General features: G+C 38.5%; 2 protein-coding genes across 2 annotated transcripts; one reads left to right on the forward strand and one right to left on the reverse strand.

Moving 5' to 3' along the window:
* The first annotated feature begins 1,826 nt into the window (after positions 1-1,826).
* LOC105272065 (myosin-IIIb) lies at positions 1,827-8,809 on the forward strand. Its single transcript, XM_011313946.1, has 16 exons — positions 1,827-1,905; positions 2,135-2,472; positions 2,735-3,016; positions 3,154-3,682; positions 3,950-4,397; positions 4,486-4,814; positions 4,912-5,418; positions 5,613-5,899; positions 5,984-6,626; positions 6,700-6,837; positions 6,922-7,166; positions 7,290-7,498; positions 7,594-7,674; positions 7,758-7,928; positions 8,337-8,358; positions 8,545-8,809. Exons 1-16 carry the CDS (start codon positions 1,893-1,895, stop codon positions 8,554-8,556), a joined length of 4,254 nt encoding a protein of 1,417 aa, XP_011312248.1. The 5' UTR covers positions 1,827-1,892; the 3' UTR covers positions 8,557-8,809.
* LOC105272064 (putative peptidyl-prolyl cis-trans isomerase dodo) lies at positions 8,699-10,296 on the reverse strand. The gene is made up of 3 exons (XM_011313945.1): positions 9,831-10,296; positions 9,530-9,736; positions 8,699-9,177 (listed from the first exon to the last, which is right to left on the reverse strand). Exons 1-3 carry the CDS (start codon positions 9,883-9,885, stop codon positions 8,957-8,959), a joined length of 483 nt encoding a protein of 160 aa, XP_011312247.1. The 5' UTR covers positions 9,886-10,296; the 3' UTR covers positions 8,699-8,956.
* Between the last annotated feature and the right edge of the window lie 133 nt (positions 10,297-10,429).

Here is a 10,429-nt window from a genome sequence, read left to right on the forward strand (position 1 = left end):
CCCAAAGTTGCAACATAATAAATGAACATTCTTTTTCTCTGTCTCCATTTCGAATAATTGAAAATTCTACAAGATTCATTAAATATTCAATGAAAAATACTGATTGCAAAATCTATTGATCGTGAATATCGTTAATATATCGTTAAATTTGATTATAAATTTTTGTTAGTGTGCTGGTTTTTTGATTGAGAAGTCGATCGATCGTGGCCTTCCGGTAATTCCGGTTGTTCAATTCAAAAGCTCGGTGGATAAGATTAAGCCTCATGCATGCAATGGATTGTACATTGAAACATCAGGGATAAGAAATGTAGGATAAGACCGCCCTGAATCGATGCCTATTCCTATGAATAAACTACTATGCGAAGGATGATTCTTCAACTGCAGTGACTTGGAAACACGATCGAAACTTGCAGTTTTGCTTGGCACGAAAAACCATTGGGTTGTTGTTAGCATGAATATAGGGTTCGGCAAGGTCGATCCGTATCGACTTTTCATCCATCAGCGCAGGAGATCTCGTTGGTGATAGGAAATATCACTTTATCATGCGTCCTCTATCGAGTAGTTTTCATTCATTTATTTATTTTTTTTAAATGAATCATCGTCGCGTGAATCATTATGGAGGGAGGGGCTGAGGATATCATGTGTCTGCAATTTCATAATTGTCATAATTTCTCTCGGAATTTTTATTTATTTTTTTTTCAAGATCAAAGCTTGACTTCAGTTTTGTTGACTCGCTTCGATTTTTGCTTCAGCAATTTGTACATATATCGCGGTTGAATCTTCCTCAACTCGTGATAACCTTTTTTTCTATTTAAAAAAGAAAATTTCGATTCGGACAAATCTTTTAAATAAATGAAAAATAAGAATTTTAAAAGATTATGGAATATTTAAAGGGATAATATAAAAAAATGGAGAATATATGAGGATCAACATATAATGACAGTTCAGAAAAAAAAAAAAGCCAGAAATGCTCTTTCTCTTGTGGGTAGTAATCTCCCACCCACTGTACAACTGAGATCAAACCAAGGTCACTACGTCGCAATGCAAAAAGACTATGAATATCGGTGGTAGCATAATTCATACAGCAGAAAGTATCAGCGATAAGCAGGATAACACCGTTACATAGCGACTGTTCGAGAATCGGAGAATAATAAAACAAGTCGATTGGTTACCACGACTACGATCTTGATTGTTCAATCATTTAGCTATATGATTGGATGAGTCACTCGGGAAGCCAAAGGAGAGACAACACCATTATCGCGTATCATTCGCGCGATTTATGTGGGAAATTGCGTAAGAGAAAGGAAACTATGCCATAGTGAAAAGAGATTTGGATTTTGAAGACCTAAAAACATATCAATTTCTTATTTTCCTCATTTCTTATCCGTTGATCCTACTAAAATTTCAATTAATGTAATTGACTAATTGGAGCAACTTCAATTTACGCCGCACTGACTACATGAAAATTAACAATAATATCTAGGCAAGTGTATTTGTCCACCTCGATTCCACGCTTGAGTGCTTCGAAAAGAGGAATGTGTTAATTACAGTATCCAATAATACATTCTTGGAGCTCTGAATCATTTAAACACGCCCAATTTTAAATTGAAAAGAGTTCACAATGAATATTATCTAAATCTCAAGGTTCTCCAGTACGGACATTATTATTATTTCATGAGTTTTTTATTCGAGGAGAGAGACACAATTGAGTTAGGCTTTTTTTCCTGGTGAAATCGATGGAAATTGAACGACAATGACAACTGCGCCGGCCTCACCGGTGTAATCTCATTTAGGTGGTTAACAGGTATCTCTTTGGTTTGAGAACTCGAAGATGTTCAGTTGATATTCGTCATTTATACTAGCACATACTGGCGTAAATTATACCACAAAATATGGATATCATGGGTACTATTATTTGTTTCAATTTTACCATACTCGTATCGCTTTGCCCTATTTTTCCAAAATTTTCTCAACTACTACATTTATCAGAAGTTTTTGTAGCCCTGAAAATTCACGGCATATCACTGCATAAAGCACTCTACCGACATTTTCTTCCAAATTGCTTTATATTCGAGATCAAATCGTGAGATAAGTAGACTACAGCACCGAGATATTCATTATTGAATTTCAACAGAATTAGGAAAGAGTGGAAACAGCAACTTGGCCTATCGCGGTCTGAGTTCTCAGATTGATTTCGATGTGATACCTAGTCCTGACGGTCTCTTCATCCTGGAGGACTTGATCGGGGAAGGTACCTACGGTGAAGTCTATGCCGCTCGGGATCAAACGAATAACACACGAGTGGCTATTAAAATACTGGAAAATATTGCTGACAATATCGAGGAAATCGAGGAGGAATATCTGATTCTTCGAGACTTGAGCCCTCATTCAAATATTCCCCTATTCTACGGTTTATTCATGAATCGAGGGAGTGTTGGACATGACGAGGATCAACTTTGGTTCGCCATGGAGGTAAATAAATCCCCCAAATCAAATATTAAATGAAGAACATTTTTTTTCAAGAGAAAATCCGTACGTACCTGACAGTATGTCATTTTCTCAATTCAATATCAAAATAATGAATTAAATAAAAATGCCCTATAACAAGTTATTATTTTCATCTATTATTATTGTTGTAAAAAATGTTTAGGAATAAAAATATTGAGTCTAACTGAAAACACGAATAAACCTTGGAACATGAAAACCCTCAAATAAATGCATCAATTATTTTTAGCTATGCACAGGTGGTGCCGTTACGGATCTGGTCCAAGGGCTGAAGAAGCGAGGAAGCCGTTTGACTGATAATCAAATAGCTTATATAATCCGAGAAACCGTCGAGGCGCTTGTCTATTTGCATACCAATCACTGCATGCATAGAGACGTTAAAGGCCACAATATTCTCTTGACCGAAGAAGCAAATATCAAATTGGTGGATTTTGGTGTGTCCTCCCACTTGGCTATGACACTCGCCAGGAAGAATACCTCCGTTGGTACTCCATATTGGATGGCACCAGAGGTCAATGTCATCATTATGATTTTTCTAAATTTGCCAATTCCTCACCATTTTATTTATACATTCTATGCTTTAAGTTGTTGTTCACGTAGTCAACTCGATATACCTAATAAAAAATTTAAAAATTCCGTAATAATCAGGTAATTGCGTGCGAACAACAATTGGATTCGTCGTATGATTGTCGTTGCGACGTCTGGTCAGTGGGAATAACAACCATCGAATTAGCCGAGGGTGACCCACCCCTAGCCGAGCTACACCCTATGCGAGCCCTCTTTCAAATTCCCCGAAATCCACCCCCGAGACTAAAAAATCCGGAGCTCCATCTTCCAGAAATGTCGGATTTCATTGGCGAGTGTCTTGTCAAAGATCTGGAGCATCGACCCTTCGCCAGCGAACTCCAAGAGCATCCACTCCTCAAGTCTGTTGATTGTTTTAATGGGCAAGTGAGAGAGGAACTTCAAAAGGAAATTCGAAGGCAGAGAAGCGAGGGGCGGATACACCGACAGCCAGAAATAACTACCAAACACGGAAAATTGAAGAGCGATAGAAAGGCAGTGGCTAAAAAAATTTATTTCGATGATCTTGCTGCCCTTGATGCCCTTTCCGAGAACAGCATTGTTCAACAGCTCGAGCATAGGTACACCGAGGGTCAAATATACACGTACATAGGTGAATTATTCATCAATTCGTTAATTAATCGAAACTGAATGAAACATGAAAAAATGAAGTAAAGCGATTTGGATTGGCGTGGAATTTACGTGCAGTTGCATTCATAGAATGTATACTTGCACGTAACAATTTCTCCTAAAACATCGTGACGAAAAGATAAATAGAATGTATCAATACAATGACAATAGAAATTGCGCGGTATTTTGCATAAAAGTAAAAAAGAAAATTATTAAAAGAAATAATTTTTTGAAATTTAAATTGATTAAGGGGATATCCTGGTGGCAGTGAATCCGTTCACCAACCTGGGCCTCTACACCGGAATAGAACAACGTCGGTACAAAGGTCAAGCCCGTTCTGACAATCCCCCTCATATTTTTGCTGTTGCGGATGCTGCATATCAGGCCCTTCTCCACCAACGTCAAAATCAATCAATAATAATAAGCGGTGAATCTGGCGCGGGTAAAACCGAGAGCGCTAATTTATTACTGAAGCAATTGGTTTACTTGAGCAAAGCACCTAACAGAAATCTCGAGGAGCAAATACTACAGATAAATCCCATAATGGAAGCATTTGGCAATGCTACAACCGGTATCAATGCCAACTCCTCCAGATTCGGAAAGTACTTGGATTTAACCATGACAAGGGGTGGAAAAGTCACTGGGGCTAGAATTGCTGTTTATCTTTTGGAGCAGTCGCGTGTTGTTGCACAAGCGGCGTAAGATATTTTCTAAATCAATCAGTTCCGTTATCCGGAGGAACAAGTTTTTATTTTAATTTAGCTCAAATAAAATAAATAATTTCAGGGGAGAGCGAAATTTTCACATCTTTTACTATATGTATGATGGTCTCGACGCGGACAATCGCTTGGAGGAATTTCACCTTGATTACCTTCTCCGAAGCAATCACCGTTATTTAACCGATAATAGCTGTGCGAGCAAAGCGCATATTGATAAATTTTACGAAATTAAAAATGGATTTAAAGTTCTGGGATTCAGGGACACCGAAGTGGATACTGTCTACGCTGTACTTGCGGCTATTCTACATTTGGGGGATATAGAGTTCGAGGAGGCCGCTGGAGAGGACAACACTGATAATAAAAGCGTTGTCGTGAACAAAGATCCACTGAATCGAGGTAAATTCAACGAAAATAATTTCACTATATTTTTAGGCTTGTATTAGGCTTTAGGCTTGTAAACAAAGCATATGCAAGATTTTTTTTTTCTGTATAGTTTCTCATCTTTTGGGAATCGAGAGAATGGATCTGATGGAAGCATTGACATCTAATTCTGTCGTAACGAGAGGTGAAACAATTACACGTAATAATACAGTGGATGAGTCATGTGCAGCACGTGACGCAATGGCCAAAGGATTGTACGGTCGTTTGTTTGATTGGATGGTCAATCAGATAAATTGCCTCCTGAGTTTCAATAGGTCACCGAAATACGAACCCTTAGCCATTGGCCTACTCGACATATTTGGTTTTGAAAATTTTCCGCGAAATTCGTTTGAACAATTGTGCATTAACATCGCCAATGAGCAAATACAATACTATTTCAATCAGCATATATTCACGTGGGAGCAGCAGGAGTACATGGCTGAGGGAATACCTGTCGATCTAGTTGAATTCTCGGATAATAGACCTGTATTGGATATGTTACTCAGCAAGCCAATGGGATTGTTGGCGCTATTGGATGAGGAGAGTCGATTCCCAAGGGCTAATGATCGATCATTAATTGGTATTATCACTTAATCTTACACAAATAAAAAATTTGTTTTAGTTTTCAAATCTTTCGTCTCGTAACTATAGAGAAATGAGGAAATTCAGGATCGAATTGAATTTAAGTGGCACTAAATTTTTGCAATGATTTTAATGATTTTAATGATTTTATAAAATTAGTTTTAAAAAATGATTAATTCATTCCAATTCCAGAGAAATTCCACAGTAACATAAAATCCAAGTTCTACGTCCGTCCAAAATCAGACGCAGCGTGTTTCGCAATTCATCATTTCGCGGGGCGTGTTGTATACCAGGCCGAGGGATTTCTGTCCAAGAATCGCAACTTCCTCCCCCCAGAGGTAATCCAACTGGTCAGACAATCGCAATCAGACATGGTGAGATTTTTATTCCAATGCCCAATCACGAAAACCGGCAATCTGTATTCAGCACTACGTGACACAGGCACACGTAATTCCACGCATTCCAATCATGACACAAAGGCACGTACGAATTATTGAAACCAGTGCAATAATTAAAATTTCCATAACTAACCGATAAACAAAATTGCCACAAAAATTCCACAGGAGAAATACTCAAGCCGAGGATTGGCCTCCCAATCAAGGGCCCAGCAGACAGTGGCAACATACTTCAGATACTCTCTAATGGATCTCCTCCAGAAGATGGTAACAGGTTGTCCCCAATTCGTAAGATGTATAAAACCAAACGAAACAACGAGCCCGAGATACTTTGACAAAGAAAAAGTGGTGAAGCAGTTGAGATACACGGGAGTTCTAGAGACGATAAGAATCCGTCAAAACGGTTTCTCCCACCGGATTCCATTCAACGACTTCCTCAAGAGATACTGCTTCCTGGCATTTGGCTATGATGAAAAAGTTGTCGCCAACAGTGACAACTGTCGACTTCTCCTAATTCGCCTCAAAATGGACGGTTGGGCCCTGGGCAAAACCAAAGTCTTTCTCAAATACTATCACGTCGAGTTTTTATCGAAAATGTACGAGGAGCAGATAAGAAAAATCGTCATGGTGCAAGCATCAGTGAGACGTTGGCTGGCAAAGATTTACTATAAAAAACAAAAGTGGCAGTTGGCTTGCTCGGTTGTGACCCTCCAGCGGCACATTCGAGGCTGGTTATCGAGAAAGAGAATGAATTCAAAAGCCCTGCATCGAAGCCTGTCTACTCTACCATCACCCTTGGATGAGATCCAAGGTCTCCACATTCTATTATCTATTGTCTTCATTTTAACCCACGCAATATCGCTTACACTGATTATTTATTACAGCTGAGGAAAAGCTCAATGAGATGCTCCGGAGCCGGAAAATGTCGCAGGATGCTTTGGCTCATCAAATTGCCAAATTGTCAGCTAGCGTTGACAAGGGTGATATCAATGAGGATGACGCTGCTGTCATCATCCAGAGTTGTGAGTAACTCTAGTGTACTTATACTCAATGTTCCTTTACGTTTCAATAGCACAAGGGAATAACATTAATTACGAAATTGGTAGTCTTCCGGGGCTACACCATCAGGAAGCGTTTCGGCTATCAGTTGGAAGAGCGATTCAAGGAAATTCTCAATAAATATAATAGCAAGCAAGAGGCACGGGAGGCGCTCATTCGCGAAGGAGTGAGGAATGAGGATGCTATATTCATTGTTCACAGATGGTACAAAAAGGAGATGAGAGTGATGAAACCGAGCAACGAACCCCATCCTAAACTTCGCCAAGCAGATCTTATTCAATTTTCTCATGATGTGAGATTTGTATTAGTAAACAAGCAATTATTTGAAAGTTCTTCGCCTTTTTTTTGCAATTTTTCAACTATTTTTTTTTCTTTTTTGTTTGATTTTGTTTGATTTCGTATTTTTTCGATAAAGGTCCACATGAAGAATCAGGAAATGCACAAATATTTGAGGAGGAACAAACCAGGTATCAGATTGAACGATATTGATGGATCCCCCGAGAACTACGAACGCCCTGAGGGATTTAAACTCGTTCATGCTGTCATGAATTATCGAAGTGGCAATCAAATTGAGATTGACGAGACGGTGAAGTATTACAGAGACTTAAAAGAGGAAATGAGTAGGTAAATATTTTCACCGACGTTCCCCTATCACCCTTGGGATTAATCCGACATTTTAATGCATTGATCGTTGAAAAATTTGACATTCTCATCGTCAGTGGTTCGGAATTCGAAGAAGACGAAGTTGGCTGGGACTTACCGCTGATACAGCTGGAAAATGACCTTCATCCATCAGCGAGGTTCATTAATTGATTCGATGATAGTTTGTCGGGTTGTTTGAAATTAACAGTGGCTGAGAGCGAATTTTTCCATTTATTTTTAGTCGCAACGATCAGGGCCGTGTTCTAGAGGTGAGCACCGAGAGGCAGGACAGGCTTCTTGCCCAAGGCGACTACGTTTTAGCACCGGAACATCAACTATCCGACATTTGGCACAAAGCCTTGAGACAGCCAGACTCAAAAACCGGAAAAGAACAATCGGAAAAGACACGGAGGTATGATCAAAGCTATTTTCAGGTCGGCTCAGGATATCCGAGTACTTTTTTTCCCCTCTACTCTCAATGTATCTTACTTTTTTCCACCAACATCGCACTTTCGTTTGACATTTTTACTTTAACTTTTGGACTATTTATTTTATTCTATATTTATAAACTATAGAGATCACTCAAATTAATAATCCCTTTTCCAGGAGGAAATAAGATATAAAAGAAAATTTGATAGAGTCGCCGTTGATTCAGTCCTTCGCCTCGATTAGTGCGTGAACTTAGCCCCGACACTTTGGAAAAATATGTAATTTTTTTTTTTTATGGCGGGGCTACATTCACGCACATAATAAATTCACCGAAAATGTAACACCTCCTCAATTTCCAAACATTCATGTAATTAATCTTCTTGTGTTACAGAGGAATCATGGCGAACTTTCAGGTACAAAAAAGGATCAATTGCGATCGAATTTTTTGTTTTTTTTTTTTTTATACCGATAATATATAAGCATATATTTTGCCTTTCGGACGAAATATATATGAAATTTGGTATTTCAATACTTGAACAATTTCAATTTTAAAATACCAAAAGAGAAGTATTACAGTCAACTTAAAAAAATAATTTCAGTACAACGATTGATGGAATGCTCCCCCCTGGCATGTAGAGGATTGGCGAAAATAAACAAAACCCCCGCAACCCTCCACATATCTACTCTGCAATTGATCTACGGATCCGATCAGAGCATGGAAACACCAGTTTAAATAACTAGGACTCAATCAGATTAGTCTGAGCATGTATACACATTTATTTAGTTCCGTAATAGTTAATAGTGTTACTAAAGACATGATTCTCATTCTGACTTCATCTATGTATGTCTTAAAAAATAAAAAAAGGAAGAATACTTGAAACAGCAAAAAGAAAAACTAACTGTTGCATTCCTCGGAAGTTGTCTCGAGTTTTCGAGATAACTAAATAGATTATTATTCAATGTGTGTGTTCTGGGGGAGAGAAAAATGAGCTGCGATTTCGTGAAAATTCTTCAAGCAGTTCTCTCTATAATATGGATACCGCTGTCTGTATGGACAGGAGAGGACATCTCTCCAACTTTGAGGGCAAATGCTGCTTGCTCAAATGGCTTTTGCATCGCACCTCTACCAAAAGGCCCCAGGTCCCCTCCACGCTTCGCTGAACTGCAGTCACTGTATTTCGACGCTATTTCAGTGAATGTAGCTTTTCCAGATGTTATTTGTTCACGATACGCTGAAATATCAATATTTCTTCTTTAATCACAAGTATTATAGAATATCTTGAAATCTCGAGAAGATAGCGACACTTTACGAATGAGATTTTTTTTGTAGCTTTGGATATTCCCTACGAAAAAATTTCGCATAAAGATCTCTCTATTTCCTCTAGTTTCCCTCATCCTGCTTTCCAGGGACTCGCCTATTTTTCAAATATCTTTCAAATCTATTGGATTTAAAGAAAAATCTTTCTTACTCTCTAGAAATTTCGATAAATTTTCCTCTAAAACTCGTAACTTCTGGGATATTGACAAGACAATCGAGAATTCAGTTGGAGGATAGACGACATGATCATACAACTGCTAACTCACATTTAATAAGATCGAGGGCCTCTTCCTTCGATCTCGTGATGTTCTCTTCCCTCCAAGAGGAGGGACGTCTCGATCCAGCATGTTTAACTAAAATATGAGAGCACTGAACCTCTTCCGGGCCATCACCATTGTCGCAAGGTTGTGCTGGCTTGCTCGGTACATCCCACTGACTCTCCTTTGTATAAATATTCAAATAATAATGTTGCCCTAAAACCAATTGAAAATTTAATCATCGATAACTCCACCCAATACTCTCCGACCTCATCCAACAATCAATCAATTTATCCAAACAATTCAATACCTGTAGACCTGCTGAGACGTTTCTCCCAACCCTTGGGCAGTTCCTCATTAGCCATAGTGTTTTCAAAAATTATCCAAAACCCACTTCTCACTTGAAATAACCGAATTGTCTTATTCAGACGAGCTCAGGCCCTTTCAACGGCTTTCAATTGCCATGTAATAACACAATTCTCCAATATTTCTCACTCCACTGAATTCTGTGACTACGGAAAAGCTTCGCCGCTCTGCGCAATGGAGCGCGCGCACCTCACCACTCGAAAAAAATACACTTTTCAGGTCTAATAATCTCAAAACGTCATATATCTCTATCAATTGAATATTCGATTCCACCCCGAAACAATCTTCCACTTTGCTGTTTTCCCTAATTAATTTTTTAATCTCCCCAGATCATAACTCCAACAATAAATAACTCGGGAATCGATTGTTAACATTGCATTGAGACAATCATTTGGCACTCACTTCACACTGCCTATCTTCAGAGTTGAATAATCCCGCTAAAAATTAAGCCATTTGAATTAAGGGAGTGCTCGTCAATCACATATCAAATTCAATTAGGAAAATAGTTATTTGACTATTATCACCTGTAATTTAAATTCCCCT

Source organism: Fopius arisanus, unplaced genomic scaffold (assembly GCF_000806365.1).
Source record: "Fopius arisanus strain USDA-PBARC FA_bdor unplaced genomic scaffold, ASM80636v1 scaffold00135, whole genome shotgun sequence".
Lineage (NCBI taxonomy): Eukaryota > Metazoa > Arthropoda > Insecta > Hymenoptera > Braconidae > Fopius > Fopius arisanus.

Coding starts and splice junctions, on each gene's coding strand:
- LOC105272064 (XM_011313945.1), bottom strand. CDS start 9,885: ATGGCTAATGAGGAACTGCCCAAGGGTTGGGAGAAACGTCTCAGCAGG. Junction 9,737..9,830: donor ACGTCTCAGCAGGTCTACAG/GTATTGAATTGT, acceptor AATTGGTTTTAG/GGCAACATTATTATTTGAAT. Junction 9,178..9,529: donor GGCCCTCGATCTTATTAAAT/GTGAGTTAGCAG, acceptor TTGATATTTCAG/CGTATCGTGAACAAATAACA.
- LOC105272065 (XM_011313946.1), top strand. Junction 4,815..4,911: donor CAAAGATCCACTGAATCGAG/GTAAATTCAACG, acceptor TTTTCTGTATAG/TTTCTCATCTTTTGGGAATC. Junction 7,499..7,593: donor TTAAAAGAGGAAATGAGTAG/GTAAATATTTTC, acceptor TCTCATCGTCAG/TGGTTCGGAATTCGAAGAAG.